The sequence below is a fragment of the Acipenser ruthenus genome, chromosome 47 (genome assembly GCF_902713425.1).
Source record: "Acipenser ruthenus chromosome 47, fAciRut3.2 maternal haplotype, whole genome shotgun sequence".
NCBI classification, from domain to species: Eukaryota; Metazoa; Chordata; class Actinopteri; order Acipenseriformes; family Acipenseridae; genus Acipenser; species Acipenser ruthenus.
This window is the reverse complement of record NC_081235.1, coordinates 6,819,150-6,844,712: the sequence shown is the minus strand read 5'-3', so window position 1 is coordinate 6,844,712 and position 25,563 is coordinate 6,819,150. Positions and strand designations below refer to the sequence as shown.

Sequence of the window (25,563 nt, the reverse complement as noted above, 5' to 3'; positions counted from 1 at the left end):
TTTAGGAATGTAATATTGGACCTGACAGTTGTGTGACCGCGTGCTGTTTAATTAAATATTGTAAACTTAGCGTGCGCGTCAACTGTTTATTGATTGTTGATAATAATAATTATAATAAAATATTTATTAAAATATTGGCTTGATATCTTGATGATGAATGGTTATACAGTACTGCTATTGACTGACTCTTCTTAATACATGAAATAAGTCAATAAAATTGTGCACATGTTCCAGGTAAAGAAAATAGTTTGAATGAATACACCTAGTCAGTGGGGTTACTCCATTGCTTCTTTCGCAAAGAAAATAAAACACACTCCCCGGAAAAGAAATGCAGACCACACTCTGTAGTGAGCAGACAGTGCTTTATTTTGCAACATTATGTGGGCTGCTATTACAACGCAGTAAACCCGTCATGCTAGCAATCAGTTACTGTATCTGCTCGCCTCCAGGAAAAAAAAAAAAAAAAAATGCAAAACTACACAGGAATTTGCGAGTTTTCTAGGACTAGAAGACCAGTCCGATATATATATATATATATATATATATATATATATATATATATATATATATATATATATATATAGATAGATAGATAGATAGATAGATAGATAGATAGATAGATAGATAAATGAAAAAAGAGAAAAGGATATTTCAGGTACTAAAAAGGTAGAGCATTATTTTTTAACATTATTTTTTTTTTGTTTTGCTTAACCCCGTTAACAAAGTTAATTTTCAGTTTTGCACGGGTGCGTTGTGCTGTCATCACTCTAAATGTAATTGGGCGGAGCGTGTGTCACTCACCCCGCTGCCCGTATCTGATATGCCAGCTGGGCAGTGACTCGGATCACGTGCTTGCGCACCCTGTCTGTCAGGAGCGGGTGAAGCTCTTGGTTTGCTAGCGGAGCTTCGGTCTGTTTCTGGCTGGGGGAAAAATAAATAAGTAAGTAATCGAGAGCAAGAAAAATGGGAACCAGAGACGACGAGTACGATTATTTATTCAAAGGTAAGACGTAACCCCGTTTTAAATATATATATATTTCAAATGCTAGTTCCAAAGGAGGACGGCGGGGTCAAAACAACGCTTATTTCTGCAGCCTTCCAGGTAGGGCCCTCAAAAGCCTCGGATTATCCCGAGAGAGACAGCCTGGAATGCGAGTGCGTAGTGGGAGTGTTGTGCCTCGCTGATTGTAAATGCCAGTTTTTTCTCCGTGTAATCTGAGATGGTATCAGTAGGAAGCTGGTTTGTGTATGTTACGTATATCATTGGTATGTGGGGAAAATGTAAACTTATAAATAAATAATTGCGCATACGGTTAATTAAAAAAATCAAATACAATAGACTAATTACTACACAGTTTCTAAAGAACACAATAAACGGTAATTACATAATAAATAAAAAAAGGATATAACGATAATCTACTATGGATAGTATTATAAACATGGAAAAGCTGTCTAAATGATATAGATATGAATCAAACGACGCTGCCCTGGTTCAGGAATACAGGGCCACTGCAAGTTTACCAGGTGCTGGAGCCGAGGTTTTAATTTATACACGCCTGCCATGATAATGTTTGTCAGCCTTTGCTCGATATTAAGGGTGGTTAAAACTGTGAGCAATAACCATACATCATTTCCCATAATCATCAACCGCTTTTTTTTTTTTTTTTTATAACGGGTGCTGAAAATATTTCCCGTAGTGTTAAAAGTTCACGTAAATATTCTTCGTGATACGAAACCCACACCCCTCTCAAGAATGTGTCTTAAGTTTTAGCTGCGTTTGAGATGTTTACAGTTAAATAATCGGTGTATGTTATTTGTATCTGACTGCGAATCGCATATACCGTTATCATGAAACGAATTAAACAATCTGCAAAAACCGTAGTAGTAAAATAAACTTTTTTTTTTTTTGCTGGTGCCTTAGTTGTTTTAATTTTCTGACAATGCTTACCGACTTTTTTGTTAACTCCATTTATTGGTATAGTTGGATAGATATTTTGTCGTCGCATAAAAATCCATAAGATATTAATGAGCCGTTTTGTCTTGCATGGCATCAGTATACTGCGTTAAGTGTGTTCTATAAAAATTAAACAGTATGACTGAGAAAGAGACCATAAGAAACAAAGGATTGCATGTACAATGATTACCCAGTATAACACTGGTTTTACTGTTCTAGCACTAAACGGCTTTTAGTGGTTACTGTCTGTGCGTTTTATTAGTATGCGTTTAATTCCTCATGTAAGCAGTTCTTGACTCCTGGGGATAAAAGTGTTTTCTTTTTGAATTGCTGAAAACGAAGTGGACAGAAAGCAGTAAAATACTGAGTGGAGCTCAAAGGTCAAGTCTGCAGCTGCCTTTGCTTGCGTGTTTTACTATCCTGCTTTTTGTCTTGTGAAATGTCTTCCATGACACTGTTACTGGCCTGAGTTTTGATCAAGTCATTCCCATACCGACTGTTGTTTTTTTTGGCCAGTGGTTATTTTGCATAAAAGCAACACAGCACAAGAGATTGGAGAGGGAGAAACTTTTCACAGTGTTGATGGTAGTCAAAATAGTAAACGGTTTTTGCTGTTTTGGCATTCCACACTGTTTGTCTGACAGCTACAGTTTTTAAATAAAACGTGGGCTTAAAGTACATAAAGTAAATGTGTTTATGTTGTGTTCCAGTGGAGACCTAACTTATTCTTAAAGTAATCCTGCTTGATAAAAGGTTATGAACTCTGGGGAGTAAGTTTGAACCCGTTTTCAGGTGTTACTGTGAGCTTAATTAGTCCCACTAATTAGGTCAGATGTGTCCTAAAACTATATCCTAAACACAAGAAAAAGCTAATATGAGTTCAGTTTCCTTCCTTCTCAACTGCCAAAATATTTGATGATCCATTTCTGACCAAAAAAAGGAAACAGCTGGAGAGGTGAGGATGAGAGTAGAGAAATGAGGGGGTAGGTTTCTATAACAACATATGCAGGACAGTTGAGAATGACCAAAGCGAGGGGAAGATGGTTTCGTTCCATCATCCCCTGGCACTACATAGACATCCACGCACACCCTGTTCAGAAGTTGGTTCAGAGTCACACTGAGCTTGTCAGTTTTGTCTTGGTCAGGACAGGTGCGGTAGTTTTTGACTCCTGTATATTTTGGTTGCAGTGGTGCTGATCGGTGACTCCGGGGTGGGAAAGAGTAACCTGCTTTCCCGATTCACACGCAACGAGTTCAACCTGGAGAGTAAGAGCACCATCGGGGTGGAGTTCGCCACCCGCAGCATCCAGGTGGATGGCAAGACGATAAAGGCTCAGATCTGGGACACAGCCGGGCAGGAGCGCTACCGAGCCATCACATCGGCGTGAGTGTGGCAGGGCTGCAAGGAGAGGGGCATTGAGCGCCTCATGGCATGTGTGTCAAAAAGAGCTGCTTTTTATTTTAGGAGCCACTTACTGAATAAATTGCAGCATCAAGTTATACTTTTTAAGTTTTAAAGATCTGCATTTTTTAAAAACGAGAATTTAGTTTAGTTTTGTTACACACAATTAGCTGTTGAATGTTTGTTTAAGGACGCTACCTAAGTGCACATGTAACAAAGCCAGAACTGATTTTTTCGGGTTGTGTGTCACTAGTTTCAGCACGATTTCCTGTCGTGTTGTTGTTGGCAGACGGTGAGCTCGGAATACCCCGAGTGTGTCTCACCCACCCTTTCTCTGTCAGGTACTACCGGGGTGCGGTGGGCGCTCTGCTGGTCTATGACATCGCCAAACACCTGACCTACGAGAACGTGGAGCGCTGGCTGAAGGAGCTGCGGGACCACGCGGACAACAACATCGTCATCATGCTGGTGGGCAACAAGAGCGACCTGCGGCACCTGAGGGCTGTGCCCACCGACGAGGCCCGCGCCTTTGCAGGTACGGGCACCAGGGCTAGAGGCGTTTCCCTGGAGGTACATGGGTGCCTGTTGGGAACAGACATTTGGGGGGGGGGGGCATGGAGGATAAGGTTACTGAGAAGCTGGTCAGGTTTCATGTTCATTTACAATGCTTTCTCTATCTCTCTCTATACAGAAAAGAATACTTTATCATTTATTGAAACCTCTGCCCTGGACTCGACCAATGTGGAGGAGGCGTTCAAAAATATCCTGACAGGTAAGCGTTCTGAATTAATACAACCGGCTGCTGTTCACTTTCACCCAAAAAACAGTGTCAGCTTCCACCGAACTAACAAAACCAGTGACTTTGTTGATCAGATTGCAAGCTTAAGTTCTGATCCCCACAGCGTTCTTGTGTCACAGCCCAGTTCTACTGGTACTGACTCGCTGGGCCCCACAGCCAGTGAATCTCAAACGCTCTGCTCTCCTCCACAGAGATTTACCGGATTGTATCACAGAAGCAGATCACTGACCGATCGGCACACGACGAGTCTCCTGGCAACAACGTGGTGGACATCAGCGTTCCGCCCACCACAGACGGCCAGAGACCCAACAAACTGCAGTGCTGCCAAAACCTGTGACCCCCGAGCCCTTCCCTCCCCTCCCCTCCCCTCCGCTTCGACTCTGTGTTCGTGCTGCTGTCCCGTATTCCCTGTGATTTCCCTGGAATTCTTTCCCTGTCTCTGAAGCTGTAACCTTTGAGCCGACATTCCTTTATGATGTTTCTTTTGTTTTCAATCCTTTTTTTATTTTTTGGCCAATGAATTTTCCTCCTTATGTGACACAGTTTTTCAGCACCGAGGAATTCAGCACTGATCATGTGACCCTCTCCTCCTGGGGCTGGTGAGAGATCAGTCAGTAGGATGTGCCTGTCTCTGGGGCAGTTACTAGGTTGCCTAAGCCAGGCTTTCCCAATCCTGGTCCTGGGGGACGCCTGTGTCTAAATTACTTAATTGAGCTATTCATTAGCTTAATTAGACCTTTTTAATTGTTTTCAGATTTTAAACAGTTGGATATTTCAAGTTAACTATACCATTTTATAAGTAACTTCAAATCTGCAACTTTTTAGGAGCTGAGAACAATTAAAAAGGTTAAGCTAATTAAGCTAATGAATAGTTAAATTAAGGGGTGAATTAAGTAGCTGAGCTCAGCTGGAATGAAAACCAGCAGACACAGGGGTCCCCAGGACCAGGACTGGGAAACCCTGACCTGTACCACACAGGGCATAAATAACCTGATGCATAATTTCATGAAAATGTGTGTGGATGGAGTTTGCCCCTTGGTAGAGGGATTGCCCTTAGACTGGTTTACCAACGCTACACTAGCTCGTTTCACTATAGCTGTGTTAACTGAACAATGGCAACATGATTAGTACATTTTATTAGTACCAATGAACATGGGCAAACCAGCTATATAAACAATACGCTGTTAAAAAGGGGACCTTTTTTTAAACAAACAAATGAATCAATGAATAAATGAATCCTGTTTTTTTTTTTAAATAGTATTAATAAAAAATGACTACAACTTTCTAGTTTAGTCTAGTCTCCTCACTCAATATCCCAATATTTATACCTACTTTTTTTTTTTGAAGGTTTTCTTCTGCTGTCATGGCAGTGTGTGTCCTGCCAGCGTAATTTATTATAAGCCAGTAAGAGTAAAAGAAAACAAAAATAGATGCCAAAGATTGGCTGTAATAGCCAGTCAAGAAATCTAAGTATCTGGGTTGACTCCTGTAGTGAAAGTATGGAAGAAAACAGGTTTAAAAACCTCTCTTAAGATTAAAGATTATCTTACAAGAATTACTAGTGATGATTAGCACCAAACAGTCCTTTCCAGATTTTCTACACTTGCAAATCCCACCTGTTCAGTTATTCTCACTGTTCATTGCCGCGTGTCTTCCATAAATTTGAATGTAGAATATGTGCCCAAGGACTGAGCAATGTAAAGACAAATACACACAAAACTGCCACTGAGCAGTGAGTACACCCAGGTACTTGATACGTGTTTCTGTTCGCAAGCCTGAGCTTTGCAGAAAAGGATGTGAAGTGTTATGCTCTGCATTGCTAGTCCTAGGAAGTCAGTCCACAGTGAAAGACTGTATTTTAAATAATGCCTTCTGGTCAGTGTAATGTGGAGTGGTTATCTGGCCCTTTTGTTTTGCATGCTAACACTCTTAGATGTGAAGTATATTCTTAGGCACACTAGAGATGAATAGCAAAGCAATACCTACCATGTTACGTATAGAACTGCACTTGCAGAAGGCTTTTTTTGCATTCTTCAGTACACAAACACACTGTCTCTTAAATGACTGAGGACTGAGTTTGCAACAGCTTCATATGCCGTGTTGGGGGCGGGGTTGTTGGGTGTTGGGTCAGTTACAGAAATCAGGGGCTTGCAAAGATCTTCCTGGAAGTTCCCTCAAGTTTACATGTTTATCCTTTATCTTGAAATGGTTTGAGAAAGCAGTTTTCCTAACTAGTAGCTATTCAGTGATGAAAGCCCATTCAATACTGATAACAGAATACTGTGTGGCTTTTGCACTCCAGAGAGGAAACGTTTTTGTTATGGGAATACATTTCCTTATTATTCGGTTATCATAATCCTCTTTATGTGAAGCGTCATAGTAAATGACAGAGAACAGCAGTTTAATGTTTAAAGTAATTATATTAGTCTGAGAACTCCAAGCTTTTCCTCTGAAGTGGCTCCCAGTATTTAGAGGATAAAATGGAACCCCTCCACGCATTTTGTAGTTTTGAATGTGGTTTTTATTTGCATGGTGTGGGGCCCTCTAGTCTTTGTCAGGCCTGGCAATCTTCGTCACTTTTATCAACATGAAGCATACCTGGCATCCAGAGAAAACATGAAATCCGCAGCACTCTAGCTGCTAACCTTTTTATTTATTTGTATTTGTTCCTCATGATACTAGGTGATTTATAAATAAATCTTAAGTTTTGAAGTTTAGTTTAGAAAAGATTTGACGCCTAACACTGTTTTTCTCTCTCTTGCTTATTTTGTCTCTCTCTTCTTGGCGATTGTTCCTGTATTTATGTTGAGTGCAATCCACTGTGTAAATATATATATATATACGTGTCACTTGATTTGTGCATGATTAATATGTGTGGTGGATAAATAAGTTGCCAAACCTAAATAACAGTGCTGTGTCTGTGTGGTTATTGCTGCTCTAAACAGTTTTCCCTTACAATCAACAACTTATTTGATTATAGAGACTTGCTCAGCCCTTTAAAACACACATTTCTTTATATTTTGGTCTTTTGTCATACATAAAATAATAATTAACTGACCTAAAATGGGAACAAATTTTTACAAAAGAGGGTTGGCATAACAAAAAAGATGTACATATTCATGATACTTGATGTCAATATATATTTGATCCTTCTTGCATTGGGTGATGTTTAACTTTCCACCAAGCATGTTAAATATTAGGCTTGGCAGTCTGGTGGTTAAAGAAAAGGGCTTGCTCCCAGGAGGCTTCCAGTTCAACTCCCAGCTTAGCCACTGACTCAGTGTGTTAACCTGAGCAAACCGCTTAACCTCCTTGTGCTCCGTCTTAGTTCACGCCTTAGTCTCTGTAAGTTGCTTTGGTTAAAAGTGTCTGCTAAATGACTAATTCATAATTAATACCTGTTACTGAAACAACAGCATCCCTCTGAGCATGCTAGGTAAGGCAATAGAGACAATGTAAACTACAGTATGATTACATGCTGTGTCAAAATTGTCCAGTAGGGTGCGTTGTTTTTACCAGGTTCCAAATGCAGACGCGGACCCAGAGGCAGCTGCTGACTTGTTCTGCTGCTGTGGAAAACGCACCCATACACAAACACACAGAGTTCAGTTCATAGTCTGTTTGTTCCGTTGTTTCAAGGGAGTACAATGTCTTTATGCACCGAGACTTACACGTCGACTGAAGTCAACACTGCACATCCAAAACAACCCTAGCAAAGCGAGGACCACACCTGCCAGCGTGCTTAAAAAACAGAACTGTTTTTAACAATCACAGTTGACTCAGCCCAGTCCCCCTGTGTGTTGCTTGTTAATGTGGCATATTAATGGGTCCTGGCGTGTTACTGTTGTATTTTGTGTGTGTGTGTGTGAATTGATTAGCTAGTTTGATCCCAAACCTACAGCTGCACTGTCACCTGTTATAACCTTGGCACTACAGCGACTCCCCGCCCAACACATTTTCCGTCACCCTGTTGCACTTTAATGACAACGAATAACATACAAGTCCCATAATAACGACGGTAAATCAGGACATGTTAGACTGTCCGTCGTCATCATGGGACCCTTAAAGAGAACTACCGTACAATATACAAAATGCAGCGTCACAGCTGCAAACCGGGTCGTAGACAGTGTAAGAGCGGGGCTCAGGTGGGCGGGACTCCTGCGTCCTTTCCTCCAATCTGCTGGGCTGGGTGACGCGTCAGTTCTGCCTTTCCTGGTTTTTTATTGGTCGTTTCAACTCCAAAGCTCCGCGGACCTCTTAAATTCAGCAAGTCAAATACTAGCACTGCCTAACGTATCTAGCGTCAAATCAAGCGGCAGTTTACGGAGATTGCGTATCATGTTTCACTGTTGAAAAAAAAAAAGGCAGAAGGAGGTTGTTGTTGTTTGGTGACAGGGAGAAGAAAAACGAGAAAGAGACACGATGCTGGTGAAACGGAAATAATATATTTATCTGTACACCTATTGGAGAACCTGTACAGAGTGGTTATAAATGTGCTTTTAATCTGCTGGAGATGGAAAAGGGGACAGCGTAAGTATCCTATGCCATTTAAAAAAAAAAAAAATCGTTTCGCCTGGCTGTGTAGCTATTTGTTATAGCCATTAGATGTGTGTGGTTGTGATATACATACAAACAAGTATTCTGACATTGCAACGCATTGACGACAAATCTAGTGACGCTTTAAGGATGGATAATTTATAATATTGCGTGACGCGGTGTACTTCGCTGTTGGCCTGCTTTTGTGTTTTGCTCTGTTCTGTTCCATGTCGATGGGAAATGATAGCTGGCGGTCAGTTTCTTGTCGGGTCTACAGTTTTTTGGGGTTTTTTTTTTTATTTCTCCGCCTTCCCCTGATACATTTCAAGTCACCCCGAATTCAGGCAGGTTGGCACACCCGACACTAGCCCGTGCCAGCTCCTCTGGCTTGGTACTCCTTATACCCACCAAGTCTCCATCATTTTGGGGGAAATTTCTGATCTCGATTTTTTTTTTTGTATGTTTGTTTGTTTTCTCGAGATTCACAATGTTTTGTAATTACATTATTTGAAATAAACACCTATTATTATTGTTTTATATTTTTCAAACTTAATCTTTATATAATATATATATATATATATATATATATATGCACTGCCCTGCCCTTGGCATCAGTGTGATTTTTCGTTTAGACGTTTTGTTTTAGTTTTGTTTTTTCAGTCTTTTTCCAGTATAAAGACAAATTCAAAGTACCCGTGCCAAATGCTTACGTTTATCTAGCAAATTACAATAGGCAGCAGTGCTCTGTAATGTTTTGAACAGTCGGTTGGCAGCAAGTGGGCTATATTTGATAATAACCGACCGTCCCCACAGATTTCAACATGCTATTTGTGCAGTTATACGTTATCACTTTAGTTCTCTATTTCTTTGGCCAGGAATGCTGTAATTTGTGGCTACCATTGAGAATGTGGTGTTTACATTTCAACCCATCAGATCGGTTTAATGTCTTTACCATGTCAAAAAGGAACTGGGCATGCCCAAGGGCAAGGCATCTGGATCAGGGATGGAAATAAGACTCCCATTGCATAGCGGTTTGAGCCATTCCTGGTTTTACTAGGAGTCCAATCAGAAACACCTGAGCTTGTTACCCATACACCTATACACTGGGATGAAGCAAGCTCGTACTAAAACCTAAAATGGGTCTAACTGCTATGCATTAGGAGTCTTATTCCACCCACCCCCTCCTGGGTGCATGGAAACGTGCCATGGTATTAAGGCATTTTGACTGTTTGTGGCAGTTTGTCAAAGACACCCCATTACGGAAAGTGTGCCTTCAGATTACAAGCTTAGTTTTCAACCTCATAAATATCATTTCTATAGGTCTTCCCTGTAAATTACAGTATAACAAATGCTTATTTTATTGTGGGAGGTTGTGGCTTGCTGGTATTTTAAGCCTTCTACAGATAGCACCAGTACAGCAGCAAGCAGGTTGTTACAGTGTTGGAGAATATTGTTAACGGCTTCATTTCCAGATTAATGCGACATTGCATCTTTACTGTGTGAAGTTTGAATGATGTCTCTGTTAGCTTGCTATGTGTTGCCTGATGAATGGTGTTCAAGACCACAGGAGTTCTGTCAAGACCAGCAGGACTCCTGGAGCTGTATCCAGGTGATGCTGGGTTTGGAAGACGCCCGGGTGCTAGCGTGCTCTGTGGAGCTCCAGCCTTTCTCCTGCCCCTGCGCTTCCTAATGAAGTTTTCCACTCGGATGAAGCTCTACTCATCAGTGCTGTTTGAGAGTAACAGTGCGTGAAAAGGGATATGTTGACGTGGATATTTATGCACCACATGGCTGCAGTTAAACTGCTTGGTGACGCATGTTGCTTGGTTTTCACTTTCTGCCTTGCCTGGTTGAGATATTGTGAACCTCACCCTGCACCTTCGGGTGCATTTAAAACCACACGTTGGGTGAGCACCAATTACAACTTTACTACATGAAATTAAGGAGTCTAGTTTTTATAGGCTTTCTAATTATGTTGAATGGCTGCTTCACAGGCTAAGGTGTTGGGTTTTTTTTTTTTTAATGGTCTCAAATATTTTCCCTTTAACTGTTGCCCGGTCTCAAGACTAAAACATGTTCAATCATGTTTTTGCTATATCTTGAGATCCACTAATGGAATTGTGAAGAAACTCTGGAGACAGACTTTGCCTCAAGTACATGGTGTCCTGCACTGGCTGTTTTTGCCTGCCCAACGATGGGGCCACAGTGTCGGCCAGTGGCTTCGCTGGTATTTTAAAACCACAGACTTGCTCCAAACCCTTGGCTTTCAGCACTGGATCATGTGGCTTAACTTCCTGCTGGTTGAGAAACAGCCTGCAGTTTGCCAATACTGTGTGTTCATGCTACTTGGATAAATACTCATGTAGGTGTTTCCTACAAATGTGTCATAATCTGCTGGCAGTTGTACAGATGATGCTGTTACTCAAGAGCCAAATGTCTGTGGATTGCTGACAGATGTTGTAGTTGGAAATTACTGTGTGTGTGTGCCAGCTTCAAATGCAATCAAAAGTGATTGATTTTATATATAAATGTAAAGAAATTCACGATGAATTTATTTTCATGTATTAGTTTTAAATGGACACCCATTGTCGACCGCAGAGTTTTAAATCCATTTGATATTAATTTTAGCATGCCTTTTGACCTCCATTATTACCCTTTCCAAGACCGTGACGTACTGTAAGGAATTCTCTACAAAGTACCAGGAAACAGAGCTAGGGCCCTTTCCCGGATCTCTAAGCAGAACCAGCCCATCCTTTTTCCTTCAGGGTCATGTGTGTGTTTAGAAGGCACTGGCAGCTCTTTCGGAATCTGGTTTTGATTTAAACAAGTCTTAAAAAAACACACAACCACAGTGGGATTTTTCTTTAACTGCTGTTAAGCGTGCACGCATTTACTGTACAAGCGGCGGACTCTCTGACTGTTCGTGTTTTGAATGACAGGACCTGCCTGACCAGTGGAGCCTGTCTCTAGAGGGAACACTGCTACCTCCTCGGAGTGCCATGACCACAGGAGAGTGCTGCCATCTGCCCGGCTCGCTGTGTGACTGCACTGGCAACGCGGCACTGTCCAAAACCGTGGAGGAGTCCGACATCCGAAGGGCGCAGTACGTCACACAGGTCACTGCCAAGGACGGCAGGCTCCTGTCCACAGTCATCAAAGCGCTGGGGACACAAAGGTCAGCCACTTCAATATGCTTTAAGAACGTAAAATACAACATACTGAATAAAAAAGCAAGCAAACTGCTAACTTTACTATTTTTGCATCAAGGTGCACGAAACAGGGTTTAAAATGCACTGAGAGGTTGGATCAGGTCATCCAAATGGTCCGTTTCCTCCTCGTGATTCTTGAGTCGCTCTCAAATGTATTTTAAGAAGAAATCGTTTCGACAGCCGCTCGATTCCTTGTGTCTCCTAAAGGGTTAAGGTCACTACGTTAGCTTCCTGTGAAGCCGAGCAGTGATTTCAAAACACTGCTCCTCGCTTAGACATCTAGTCATGGTTATGCCTGTTTGTGCGAGTTCCTTATTCCCTGTAAACCGGCTCGCACGTCAAGCAGATGATGATCTCTTGGTAATTCCAAGAACTCTATTTACAAACCCACAGTGCCAGGGCTTTTAGGGTTCAAGCTCCTTCACTCTGTGTTCTTGCATACAGCAATCTGTCTTTTCTCTTGCCTGTTTCCTGAACTGCACTCTCAACCTGTTCTGTCCCTGCAGCGACGGGCCCATTTGCCGAATCTGCCATGAGGGGGGCAGTGGGGAAGGGCTGCTCTCCCCATGCGATTGCACTGGGACCCTGGGCACTGTCCACAAGAGCTGCCTGGAGAAGTGGCTCTCCTCCTCCAACACCAGCTACTGTGAGCTGTGCCACACAGAGTTCACTGTGGAGAGGAGGCCCAGGCCCCTGACCGAGGTAACAAAGGTCAATGCTCACTTTTAGCTGTGTGTGTCCCAAGTTCTCTGATGATGATGATGATGATTTTTTTTCCATTTTTTTTGTCTAATTCTTTCTGATTTAAATGTCAATAGAAGTTATACAGAAGGTGTGTGTTATATAATATATATATATATATATATATATATATATATATATATATATATATATATATATATATAATATATATATATAAAATAAATATAAAAATATGTAAATATGACGCGTATAAAAGTCTGGGCAATTATCGCCGCCCTGACCGCTCTGTCTCCTTGCTCTCACAGTGGCTACGAGACCCCGGCCCACGCAACGAGAAGAGGACGCTGTTCTGTGACATGGTGTGCTTCCTCTTCATCACCCCGCTGGCTGCCATCTCGGGCTGGCTGTGTCTGCGGGGCGCCCAGGACCACCTCCAGTTCAACAGCCGGCTGGAGGCCGTGGGGCTCATCGCGCTCACCATTGCACTTTTCACCATCTACGTCCTGTGGACACTGGTGAGTGTAGCGGTGTGGTAACGTTGCGTTCAAGCGGCGGGAATAGCAGAGGCGGACGACTGCAGTTCAGAGCTTTTCGCATGCTTTTATTAAATCACAAAAGATTTTAACAGACAAAATACAAATCAAAAAAGGCACCCAAGCAAAGCTGTCACAACCTGCTGCTCCCAGTCTTCTCACTGAACTAAACACTCCACAACAAAGGAGCTGGCTCTTTAGAAGCATGTGGCTCAGCTTGATTGAGCTTCATTTAAGCTCCAGACGCATTCTGCACATGGATTTGGCAGGGATGGGATTGTAACCCCATCCCTGCCAAACTTAAATTTGAAATGTATATAGGCAAAAAGAAACAAACATTTACTTTTTTTATTACTAACCGGAACGGCTCTAAATAAAATAAAGTCCCTTTTCATAATCTGAATATACTAAAATAGTTAATCTGCCGCCTGGAAATAACCAAGAAGTTTGAAGACTAACTTGTGTTGTGACTGCATCCTAGGTTCAATGCAAACTTGATTAGCCATCAGAAATGGATCAAACTGCTGTGCAATCGAAATCTTATTTCTATACCCGTGACTGCTGTAGTAAATCTGAGAGAGAAGGATCACATCAGCTTTAACTTTGTCTGTTTTCCTTGTAGTTGCTGTATACTGTATTCTTCAGTTTTATCGTCTTCCCCAGGTTTCATTCCGCTATCACTGTCAGCTGTATACGGAATGGAGGCGAACCAATCAGAAGGTCTGCCTGATGATTCCTGACGCCAAGGGCGCACACTCTACCCAGCAGTCCTTGCTCTCTGCCAAGCTGATGAAGAAGACAGCTGACGAGACCATCGTATGAAGCCCCCCGGGTGGGAGTGGGGAAGAGGAGGCGTTGGGCTGAGCAGAATGGACTTGATCCTCATCATGCCTCACACGCCAACTCAAGTTTAAAAAAAAAAAAAAAAAAAAAAAAATTTAACTATAAACACTAACCTTCCTCCAAAATTGCATTTCCCTTTGAACAAAGCCAACAAAATCTGAAGTGTTTTCATGACCCCTTCCTGTTGGTCGGCACAGATCTTCCAAACATTGGGTTAATCCCGCCTACAGGCTTCCCAGTAAAGATGGGGTCGGATCGCTTTGATGGCATCTACCAGTATAGATGGCATACGTAATCTTTACCTAAAATATATATATAGTTTTTGTTTTGTTCAACGCAGCCTGCTTCATGTAACGTTCTTTTTTGATAACCAATTGCAACAAATGACTCTTTACATGCGTTCAAGGCCTTCCATTTGGGTGGCAACAGTTGGCACTGGATCTCCTGCCCAGTCTTGGGAGGCTTGGCTGTTCTCCTCCAGGTCTGCTGGATGAACAGGGTAAAGTGACACGAGATGGAGAACGTTGTCCGGGCAGCCTGAGTCGGTGGTGGCTTTTACATGATCGAAGTGGAGGACGGAGGTTTGTGACGAGTCTGACCTGTTTGAAGTGTAAAAGTGATTTCTCCTTTCTCCTACACCTCCATGGTTGCCGGGAGTGACTTATCGTCCCGTGGAGGGTGCAATAAACATTTAGAGCACTGTCCTTCTCGTTCTTGTGGTGTGAAATGGACACACAAACCCACGGTTTTGCATGCATGCACATAAGATTGTTTGTTTGTTTGTTTGTTTGTAGGGAAGAAAACATGTTTCTTAAATCCAATTTAAAAAAAAAAAAAAAATTATAATTTAAAGACCCAAGCCTTGCAACTTACAAAAAAAAAAAAAACTGTGCTATATTTGGAAGGAGAGGCTCTGGAGACCAGGTTCCTGTGCTTTCAGTGCAACAGGGTCAGTGTGACTGGACACTTGGGAAGAATTATTTTTAACCAACACTAAGGTGCTACAGTTATGTATACTTAATCTTTTTTGAAGAAAAACCATGCAGAAATGCACTTGCATAAGATTAGGTCAATTTTTATTTCAGTATAGTATGTATGTGTAAATTGCTCGTCTGTGCATCCTATAATTTGTGATTTTTAAGTGTACTTTAAATCCATGTTGATGTTCAGCAGGTATCTTCTAATCCACATCGGTTCGCATGTGAAGGTGTGCCACAGACGCGAGTCGGGGACAGTGTGGCATTAATGCTCTCTGTGGATCTGAGTGCAAGTAGCCCAGTGGGTACTGGGCTGCAGTGCAGCTGTGCTGTGTGGCACTGGAACACATGTTCTGTCAGGGGTACGGATCCTTCTAATGCCACCTGCACTGGTCACCAATAGAATTGCATTCTTACCACAGGGAATTAAATCAAAAGCATTAGGATAGATCCAGCACGGTTTTGTAGTATCTTTTTTCATTACAATAATTGGAGCAGCATGGAGGTTTGAACTATGTTGCATAGCCTACCTTGCAACCTATAGACAGTAAATGTGGACTGAACAAAAATACTAATTGGGGACTGTTTGTAAAGAACTAGTTTTTTTTGTAATGCTCCATATCTCTCATTTCATCATTTTTATAATTTGACAATGATGCACTTAATTGATGAAGGCTAAATGATTCCATTAATCTTGCCTGTTGTGCTCTGTCATTCGCTATAGAGGTCTCTTGTGCAATTTTCATTAGCTTCCTTACCTATAGCCCCCTTTAGGTATATGAAATTAGATTGTTACAACTCTTTGTACAGACATGCACACTGTTAGCGAATACCCTTAAGATGAAACCCAGCGAACTACCTTCAAAATTGAAAACTACCAAAGCTTTAATTCCGGGGCAATAGGAGGGATCGGAAAAAATCTTACTCCCTAAAAGTGATTTGAATCACGAGCTCCAATCTGGGAAACTAGGGGATAAAAGAACTCTTGCTTACAATCATGTGTTTTTTTAGTGTTACTTTTCATTTGTTTTTGTTTTGTTGTGGAGATGTCAAGCCCCTAGTGTAAGCTGGTGTTGCGTACCCTTTTGTATTAATAGACCTCATCTTGAAGTTTATTTTGTGTAGTAGAATAGAAATGGCCTTGTAGCACTTTGCCTTTGTCTCCCGTCCTTTACCAAAATGTTGTGGTCACCAGCAAGCTAGCTGAAACTGCTATGCAAGCAAAAAAAAATATATATATATATATGTTTGTAGCAAAGAAATTCCTATTCCCTCCCCAATTCCTCCATGCTCCCAAACACCTGCGTGTATCTTTACTGGTGTCAGCAGCCTCAAGCCTGCGGATGATTGTGCAATCGTACTGACTGAGAAATGCTGCCTGAAATTATTTTTATTGTTTAAAGGCCTGTTTTTAGTAATGGCACCCAAAGCAAAGAGCAGGGTGTGATAGATCTGCACTGTTAAAGAGGTGGTTTTGGTACTATTTTAATGATCTGTGGAAAATAAAGAAGGAAACCATGCACATGGATTTGAAAGGTTGTGTACGATGCAGTCGTTGGAGACGGTCATTTTCAGGGGTCGGCACCGTGTCGCGGCATAATCTTGGCTACGGACAAACAAAACTGAGTTCTACACAATTCCGTGCGTGTTGGACTGCCATGGACATGGATAACTCTTGCCACCGTCATGCGTGTCCATGTACGGACAAGTTGCCGACCCCTGGTCTTTTAAGGCATTTCTTTAAGCACTTGTTTTGTATAGATATTTTTCCGAGTCGGTTAAATATCGTGCCAAAGCCTGAACCCCAGTGAAATAAAAATATATTTATGTGGCACTTTGAACAAAAAAATGTTAAAACCTCTATATACCATAGATAGTGTTTTAATTGTATTGTAAGAAATGGTTCTCTCCTTGAATGGATCACGTCCATAGTAATCGTTCTACCAGCTGGCATAGAGTTAACTGCTCCAGTGCCAACTGATTTTAAAACTGCCTCCTATTGCTACCCGGGGGTGGATGCTTATAGGCAATTATACTACTAGTGTTTGTAAAATAAATAAATTAATTAATAAATACATGCATTTAAAAAATCTCATTTCTGGTTTTAATTTGTTTAATCATTTCTACATATTCTACAGAATATTTAAAGCATTCTATGTTTTTTGGTTTTGTCTTTGTTTTTTTTTGTTTTTTTTTCTTTATTCATATGCTTGAATTTCAATGCCTTTTCATAGATGGCTCTCTATTACAACCACTAAAGGGGCTTCGTGGAGAGCTGGTCCCTCGCAGAGCAGAATCTTCAATAAAACTCTGCTCTTCTAATCCCTTCCATCTTTGTGTTTTGAAAATGCTGATGGAGATGATTAGCCCATGTTGGTTCCTTTCTGAACATGTTTAAATTGCAGAGCTTTTCACTGCAATGTGATAGTCAATTTGTAATCTGTAACCAGACACAGACGACCCCCTCTATTAATCTTCTTATGAGTGGATAGGGTGGGGGCAAGGGTGCGTATTAGTACCAAAACAGTCCCGCACCCCTCTGTTTTTTGCTGCCCTACTGTACAGTTCTTGCTGGGCTCCAGGTTTGGGGATGCCTGAGGGTACTCGGTCCTGTATGCCAGCAGGAGTGCGGTGGAGCGAGATCGCCTGATCCACGTCCCTGTCTTGACTAGTTAATAAACCCCTCTGTGTTTTACATGCATGTTACCAGTTTCTGCTTCAAGTTCCTTGTAGAAGGATGAGGAGTGGAGAGACTGTAGAATTATTTACTGTGCATCTGTTCCTGTTTGGCACAGGTTTTTTTTTTTTTTTTCTAATCTTTTTGAGGCACATCTTCATTGGAAAGGGATATGCCAAGTTGTATTAGTGTACACAGGTATAAAAGCAGGTTGGTGTAGTATGTTTGAAGCAGCTGTTTTGGCTGTTGCACTAATTGGATGGTTTTCAGACCCTGTTGCCGCTATAACCTTCTGCACTTGTAATCTTTCTAAAGTAGAGAAAGTGAAACCTGGCTGATAATTGCCCTCGTGAGCTCTGACTGACGAAGGAATGCACGATTATAGTTTCCTTGCCTCTGCTGCACGAGTGGTTTTCTCTCCAGCACGCGCCGGCCCCCGGGGGTGGGTTTGCTCAGCTGCATCACGCTGTAAATACATTGTTTGTGCCGTGTGGTTTTATTTACAGTGAAATAAATGGCGTCTGTAAGAAGCTGTGTCATTGTCTTTGTTTTTTTTGTTCTCTCTTTTGAATTATTTTCTCAACCATACATTCCGTTTTAATAAATGTGTCATCTTACTCGCTGCCTAGAAAGTGGGTGTAACAAATTCATGATATTTTACCTTTCAGAAGAAACTTAATAAAAAAATTAAAAAAATGCTGTACGATATATTTCTGTACGATGCATTGTAAAAGCCTGGCAAGGACGATGCGTATTGCACATAGCATCTTTACACATGCAAAGCCAGGCAGGATTATTTGTGACAGAAACACAGCAGCCAGGTAAGTTTTTAAACAATGTTTATTACTGGCTTTGTTTGTTCACCTCTATCAGGAGAGAGCAGTGCTCGTTTGAGTAGATCTAGACGCTTCGTTAAACCGGGATTCCCTCCGATGGAGTAAGAGTGCTTCTTCGTTAGTTTCAATTAGTGCTGGGTTCAGAGCGCTCTTAACACCAGGTCCCAGCAGTTCACTGTGATTACCCACTAGTGTGTGCTAACGCACCATCAACAGAATGTACTCTATTAAAATAGTCTAAACAGTTCTAAATAGGGACGCCATTAGAATCTTGATTTTAGAAGTTATATTGATTTCAAGAAGACTTTTTCAATTTTACCACCATACTATGCTGCTTGTAAGTTTGCTGTTTATTGCTTAGCTGGAGTCGGTATTAAAGCCCATTTTATACCCAGTTTTGAACCGGGGGTTCGTGTCTGCATTCCAGTCCTTTAAGAGAACCAGAGCATGCAAGAAAAAACAGATAAGAGTAAATATGCATTTTAAATGTAAAAACTTACAAATACTTGCAGACTTTTAACCTAAAAGGTTGAGCATGTTGGTTTTGGTTATGTTATGTGACTAGTCTTGCTGTGTTCACCGCGTACATCCAACTGTAAAAAAACAATAACGTGTACAGGTTTTCTACACCTGAATATTGATCAAATAGTGCTTAATAAGGGGGTCAACAAATTGCCCATTACTAAACTAATATGGCGTCTATATTGAACTGTATTAAAATCTGTTTAGATCAATAAAATAGACCCCGCTATGTCTTTCTGAGCATCTCGGAGCTCAGGTGGCACAACTTTTTTTCTATATTTGTTTCACTTGACAAAGCCCTAAACTGTCTCCTTACCTTACTGTGCACTGGTTAATAATAACATGCTGCCTATAATAAATTCTTAGCAGTGGCTGGGAGGAGCACTACCATTTTCACTAGGGGGCGAAAAGAGGGAATCAATTTAAAATGCAAACCTACACAGCAAGAGACGCAAGCCATCCATGCTTTCCTAACCCTCTTTGTGGTTACAGAACACCACAACAGTTCAGTCAAATCGCCCTTCTTGCTTCACTGCAGTGCTGCACCCCTATCTTCGTGCCTTGGCATCACAGGAATTGCGTGTAGCCTAAGCGGTCTCAGCTTGTCACAGTCTGGGCTACTCTAGATGATGTTACAAGGAGTGCCTACTAGTGGGGGTTCAGAGAAACTGCAGGTGTCGTTTCACACGTGTGGTGGACCTCACAGCTGCTCTAGGCACTGTAGACTGTATTAACTTCCCCCAAGTGTAGATATAGGGGCTAACAACAGAAGGCAGAACATAGATCTATAAAATGAAGTAACGGGACAACATTGAAAAAGTACATGAACAGAAAAACTCCAGTGAAATCACAGGGAATACGGGACAGCAGCACGAACAGCACGAAGCGGAGGGGGAGGGGGAGGGGGAGGGGGAGGGGGTCACAGGTTCTGGCAGCACTGCAGTTTGTTGGGTCTCTGGCTGTCTGTGGTGGGTGGAACGCTGATGTCCACCACGTTGTTGCCAGGAGACTCGTCGTGCGCCGATCGGTCAGTGATCTGCTTCTGCGATACAATCCGGTAAATCTCTGTGGAGGAGAGCAGAGCGTTTGAGATTCACTGGCTGTGGGGCCCAGCGAGTCAGTACCAGTAGAACTGGGCTGTGACACAAGAACGCTGTGGGGATCAGAACTTAAGCTTGCAATCTGATCAACAAAGTCACTGGTTTTGTTAGTTCGGTGGAAGCTGACACTGTTTTTTGGGTGAAAGTGAACAGCAGCCGGTTGCATTAATTCAGAACGCTTACCTGTCAGGATATTTTTGAACGCCTCCTCCACATTGGTCGAGTCCAGGGCAGAGGTTTCAATAAATGATAAAGTATTCTTTTCTGTAGGGAGATATAGAGAAAGCATTGTAAATGAACATGAAACCTGACCAGCTTCTCAGTAACCTTATCCTCCATGCCCCCCCCACCCAAATGTCTGTTCCCCACAGGCACCCATGTACCTCCAGGGAAACGCCTCTAGCCCTGGTGCCCGTACCTGCAAAGGCGCGGGCCTCGTCGGTGGGCACAGCCCTCAGGTGCCGCAGGTCGCTCTTGTTGCCCACCAGCATGATGACGATGTTGTTGTCTGCGTGGTCCCGCAGCTCTTTCAGCCAGCGCTCCACGTTCTCGTAGGTCAGGTGTTTGGCGATGTCATAGACCAGCAGAGCGCCCACCGCACCCCGGTAGTACCTGACAGAGAAAGGGTGGGTGAGACACACTCGGGGTATTCCGAGCTCACCGTCTGCCAACAACAACACGACAGGAAATCGTGCTGAAACTAGTGACACACAACCCGAAAAAATCAGTTCTGGCTTTGTTACATGTGCACTTAGGTAGCGTCCTTAAACAAACATTCAACAGCTAATTGTGTGTAACAAAACTAAACTAAATTCTCGTTTTTAAAAAATGCAGATCTTTAAAACTTAAAAAGTATAACTTGATGCTGCAATTTATTCAGTAAGTGGCTCCTAAAATAAAAAGCAGCTCTTTTTGACACACATGCCATGAAGCGCTCAATGCCCCTCTCCTTGCAGCCCTGCCACACTCACGCCGATGTGATGGCTCGGTAGCGCTCCTGCCCGGCTGTGTCCCAGATCTGAGCCTTTATCGTCTTGCCATCCACCTGGATGCTGCGGGTGGCGAACTCCACCCCGATGGTGCTCTTACTCTCCAGGTTGAACTCGTTGCGTGTGAATCGGGAAAGCAGGTTACTCTTTCCAACCCCGGAGTCACCGATCAGGACCACTGCAACCAAAACATACAGGAGTCAAAAACCACCGCATGAGAAGCACCCGTCCTGACCAAGACAAAACTGACAAGCTCAGTGTGACTCTGAACCAACCTCTGAACAGGGCGTGCGTGGATGTCTATGTAGTGCCAGGGGATGATGGAAAGAAACCATCTTCCCCTCGCTTTGGTCATTCTCAACTGTCCTGCATATGTTGTTATAGAAACCTACCCCCTCATTTCTCTACTCTCATCCTCACCTCTCCAGCTGTTTCCTTTTTAATCTCTGAACAAAGAAAAGTTTTTTGGTCAGAAAAGGATCATCAAATGTTTTGTCAGTTGAGAAGAGGAAAGGAAACTTAACTCATATTAGCTTTTTCTTTTCTGTTTAGGATCGTCTCAGGACACATCTGACCTAATTAGTGGGACTAATTAAGCTGACAGTAACACAATTAAGCTGAAATGATTCATCAGTGCATGAGGACTGTCTGTGATTCAGACCACCAGCACTAAACAATGGACTAATTCATTACAGAGCATTCAGGACCAGATCCATGTGTCTGGTGTCTAACTGGTGATGCTATAAGGTGGGTAAAAATCAACATTTTGTGGTGGTTTATTTCAACTTATCTTATGTGTAAAATATCAAAGTCAGAAATAATCGATGCCTGGTTTATTATGATCAATATTCATTTGTTAAAACAATCAATAGTTTCCAGAATACCTTTCCACCCTAAAAGCCACTCACAGAAACCAGAATTTCAGTCTTTGCTGCACAATACACATACTACGAGTTAGCCTATTTACAACTACAGGGTAGGAAATAAGACTCCTGTTGCATAGCAGGTTGTCCCATTCCAGGCTTGATTAGCCCCAGTGTAGAGGTAACAAGCTCAGGTGTGTCTTATTAAACTCAAAGTAAAACCAGGAATGGATCAAACTGCTCTGCAGTCGGAGTCATAGTTCCATCCCTGCACGAGTAAAAAATATGCTTAATTATAGTATTTATAAACTACAGCTGTGGCCGAAAATTTTGTATCACCTAGAATTTTAGGATTGAGACTTAATTAAAAAAAAAACTACATGAACATAATTTAGATCTTTTATTTAACATCATGTAATCAAAGAAACTACAAGATGATATCTCCCAGAAGCAATAATAGTAGTAGAGTATTTCACATTTCACTTAGACATGTCCCATTTTCCATTAAGTATATGGATAACTATGAAGCGATATGTAATTCAATATGTTAACGTAACATTATTCAGCAGGTTTCATTTCGCCTTTATGAAGCAAAATAATACTATAGGGCGATGCTAAACTTTTGGCCAGAGCTGTAGACTGCCCCGCTCGGAGCCTGTAACGTACAGTAAAGCAAGCTGCTGTAGCTTTAAGTGGGGTTTTGGAGGAAGTGGGGTTGTGTTCTGGGCGGCCCGGTGTCACACTGCAGGGAGCAGATAGCCGGGTCAGCAGGAAATCTGAATCAGCAGCTTCGGGTCTCTTTCCTTCCCTGCTCTCTGGGGGCTTCAATAAACACACTGCTGGACTCAGCAGGCTGGGCAGTTTTAAAAGGAATGCAGGCTGGTGTGTGATCCTGACAGCAATACCTTTTATATAGCTGTGTTGTAGCATTCAGGAGCACTCAATATGCCCCCTGCAGTGTACAGCGCCCTGAGCACTTCATTACTTGTAGTCTGGGAAGGACTCTATTGCACATGTGTATTTATTTCCACACTGTACAACTAAAGCACCAGTCTACTACAGTATATTCCTGGCCACATTGAGTACACCTACTTATACAGCATCAACGACATGCACCATATGTTTAAACAGCATCCTGTCATAATAGGTCTTGCTAGTAGTGTTTAGAAGGGACTGCTTGCAAACAAATACACTTCATCACATTGGCTACTGCCAACATATTTGTGTGTGTGTGGTCAGCGCCAAAGTAACCATTACAATATTGCGCTGGTTGTCTCTCTGCGGTCCAAACTGACCATAAACACGCCGGGGAATTCATGTGGATGGGAGTGCATTTTATTCGCTGCTAACATCGACGGTGAAATACACATTCATCGCCGCTCGCACGGTTTTCCAGGCGGGGAAAGGAGCGGACTGCGCCCCATCTAGTCGTGTCTGTCCAGTTAATTGGTCAGTCATTGTGAACAATATCACGCTGTCTGTACATATTACAGTCCCAGCTCATCACTGATTTAAATAGGACGGAGCTTTATTCGGACTGGTGTGTATCTGAATATTAATCAAATACCACCGACACAGAGAAAAATGCAATTATTTAAACAGTACGGAGTGTTACTGTTAAAAAAAATACTGTATTATTAATATATATATATATATATCTATATTACTGTACAGTACTGCCGTTAGCAAAACTATTACCTATTTTTTCGACGACGACAGTTAACACAGAAAACGATGACAAGGTCCAGGATTTTTTTTTTTTTTTTTATATATTTTTTTATTAAATACGTACAGAAAGCAAATCTAAAATAAATATTTCACGATAACGAAAAGCTTTAAAAACCACAATTCCTTTAAAGCAGGCAGGCCTCGGCGTGCATTGATAATGAACAATGCCACCAGGAATAACTGAGTGGCACCAGTCAGCAAATAAAGAAAAATGTAAATATATAAAATAAAAGACGGCTTACCTTTGAACAAGAAATCGTATTCATCGTCTCGGTTACCCATATTTCCAACCGTGGCTTCCCCTCTGTGCAGAGAACAAAGGCCGATTGATTACTTGTTTTGGTCTGGCGTTGTGTCGTGTTCCTACTGTGCAATATATGTATATATTTTTTTCGGAGCAAGGGTCTGTCAAATTGGACCGCTGTAAGATACACAGCCACCTTCCTGAGTCTGCAGCGAGGGGAGGAGCCCGCTACCGTGCACGCTCTGCGCGGCCAGCTCTTCACCGTACCAAATGCAAAGGGTCGGGTGCTGCAGTCACCACACACTGAGATCAGGCGCTTCCACGTTTAACCAGTTTAGGAATTGCATTTGCAAAACATATATATACATCCTTGGGAGAAACGGTGACAACGTGCGTTAGCGGCCGGGGTTACCACCTTTGCGGTATTTTTGGTTATACTCGTGTGGTATGTGTGATGTCAGGATTGGGGTGGATCCCTTACATCCATGCATCCAAAATAAAGAAATTAAGAAATGAACAGCCGATCTGGTTGAGATCATTAACCTGCAGACATCATTGTGTTTGTTGTAACAAGGGTGGGTCAATGACTAATAACCACAGAGTATCATTATTATTATTTATTTCTTAGCAGCCGCCCGTATCCAGGGCGACTTACAATTGTTACAAGATATCATATTATTTTTACATTCAATTATATTATTTGTTACATACAATTCCCCATTTATACAGGTGGGTTTTTATTTGAGGTAAAGTACCTTGCTCAGGGGTACAGCAGCAGTGTCCCCCCACCTGGGATTGAACCCACGCCCCTCCGGTCAAGAGTCCAGAGCCCTAACCGCTACTCCACACTGCTAGCAGAATCAAATTCAGAACTGCAATAAAGGCTCCGAGAATTCTATTACTGTGCAATAATTCTCTGAACCCCCCACAGTAACCAGTGGACTGCTTCTGGACAGAGTGGGGTTCTGCATAGCGGTCGTTCTTCAAAGTGAAAATGTCCCATGTTCTCCCGAGATTGCCCTAAGCGGGTGGTGATACAAGGGCATCCCAAAGCATTTGATTAACACGGGGCGGGGGCCGATCACAGAGGTGCTAACAACATGCCAGACTATCTGCCAGGGGCGGCTCCAGAAATAATTCCTAGAGAGGGGACTGAGCCTGTGGGGAGTTGAGCCAAGGAGAACATTTTGCGGTTAATAAGCTCTGACAACCCAGAGTAACCTTGTGTTTGCTTTTGTAGCAGCTGTAACACATGCAAGTAAACTGATGTATATTAATTCTGACTGTCGTGTCTGATTCACGGATTTATCCCGAAGACGCAAACTCTCTGGACTCCGTCGCGCTTAATTTGAACCTTTTCAAACCGGTGTCACACCGTGAATTTACGGGGGTGAGAATTAGCCTAGGCAACAAATCTCTTCAATTTTTTTTTTTTAAATAATTCATACAGAGACTATAATATTTAGTAAATTAACTGGAAATAACAGTTGGAGTTAAAAAGCATTTTTCTGAAAAAATGCAACATTGTGAAAGACAGCATTTTTGCTACCGTAGTATTTGTTTATGCTGCCAATTTCTTAGATTGCCAGAGGCTTTTCCAGTCGTGTTTTGTTGTGTTTTTATTCACTGACAACATAACTTCAACTGTT

At 42.1% G+C, this 25,563-nt stretch overlaps 3 protein-coding genes across 3 annotated transcripts; 2 read left to right on the top strand and 1 right to left on the bottom strand.

Annotated features, from left to right (window-relative positions):
• Positions 1 to 841: 841 nt before the first annotated feature.
• LOC117401457 (ras-related protein Rab-11B) lies at positions 842 to 7,062 on the top strand. Its single transcript, XM_034002178.3, has 5 exons — positions 842 to 1,003; positions 3,143 to 3,338; positions 3,698 to 3,891; positions 4,048 to 4,128; positions 4,347 to 7,062. The coding sequence occupies exons 1-5, from the start codon at positions 964 to 966 to the stop codon at positions 4,490 to 4,492; spliced, it is 657 nt and encodes a 218-aa protein (XP_033858069.2). The 5' UTR covers positions 842 to 963; the 3' UTR covers positions 4,493 to 7,062.
• Positions 7,063 to 8,429: 1,367 nt separating this feature from the next.
• Positions 8,430 to 17,050, top strand: LOC117401408 (E3 ubiquitin-protein ligase MARCHF2). The gene is made up of 5 exons (XM_034002080.3): positions 8,430 to 8,685; positions 11,631 to 11,866; positions 12,407 to 12,602; positions 12,908 to 13,117; positions 13,799 to 17,050. Exons 2-5 carry the CDS (start codon positions 11,691 to 11,693, stop codon positions 13,955 to 13,957), a joined length of 741 nt encoding a protein of 246 aa, XP_033857971.2. The 5' UTR covers positions 8,430 to 8,685; positions 11,631 to 11,690; the 3' UTR covers positions 13,958 to 17,050.
• A 1,404-nt stretch (positions 17,051 to 18,454) lies between these two features.
• Positions 18,455 to 24,254, bottom strand: LOC117401409 (ras-related protein Rab-11B). The gene is made up of 5 exons (XM_034002081.3): positions 23,913 to 24,254; positions 21,062 to 21,257; positions 20,509 to 20,702; positions 20,274 to 20,354; positions 18,455 to 20,055 (listed from the first exon to the last, which is right to left on the bottom strand). Exons 1-5 carry the CDS (start codon positions 23,950 to 23,952, stop codon positions 19,910 to 19,912), a joined length of 657 nt encoding a protein of 218 aa, XP_033857972.3. The 5' UTR covers positions 23,953 to 24,254; the 3' UTR covers positions 18,455 to 19,909.
• Between the last annotated feature and the right edge of the window lie 1,309 nt (positions 24,255 to 25,563).

Excerpts from the sequence above, each read along its gene's own strand:
- LOC117401457 (XM_034002178.3), top strand. The coding sequence starts at position 964 with ATGGGAACCAGAGACGACGAGTACGATTATTTATTCAAAG. Across the intron at positions 1,004-3,142 it reads GTACGATTATTTATTCAAAG|TGGTGCTGATCGGTGACTCC; the intron begins GTAAGACGTAAC and ends TTTTGGTTGCAG. Across the intron at positions 3,339-3,697 it reads TACCGAGCCATCACATCGGC|GTACTACCGGGGTGCGGTGG; the intron begins GTGAGTGTGGCA and ends TTTCTCTGTCAG.
- LOC117401409 (XM_034002081.3), bottom strand. The coding sequence starts at position 23,952 with ATGGGTAACCGAGACGATGAATACGATTTCTTGTTCAAAG. Across the intron at positions 21,258-23,912 it reads ATACGATTTCTTGTTCAAAG|TGGTCCTGATCGGTGACTCC; the intron begins GTAAGCCGTCTT and ends TTTTGGTTGCAG. Across the intron at positions 20,056-20,273 it reads GTTCAAAAATATCCTGACAG|AGATTTACCGGATTGTATCG; the intron begins GTAAGCGTTCTG and ends TCTCCTCCACAG.
- LOC117401408 (XM_034002080.3), top strand. The coding sequence starts at position 11,691 with ATGACCACAGGAGAGTGCTGCCATCTGCCCGGCTCGCTGTGTGACTGC. Across the intron at positions 11,867-12,406 it reads AAAGCGCTGGGGACACAAAG|CGACGGGCCCATTTGCCGAA; the intron begins GTCAGCCACTTC and ends CTGTCCCTGCAG. Across the intron at positions 13,118-13,798 it reads TCTACGTCCTGTGGACACTG|GTTTCATTCCGCTATCACTG; the intron begins GTGAGTGTAGCG and ends CGTCTTCCCCAG.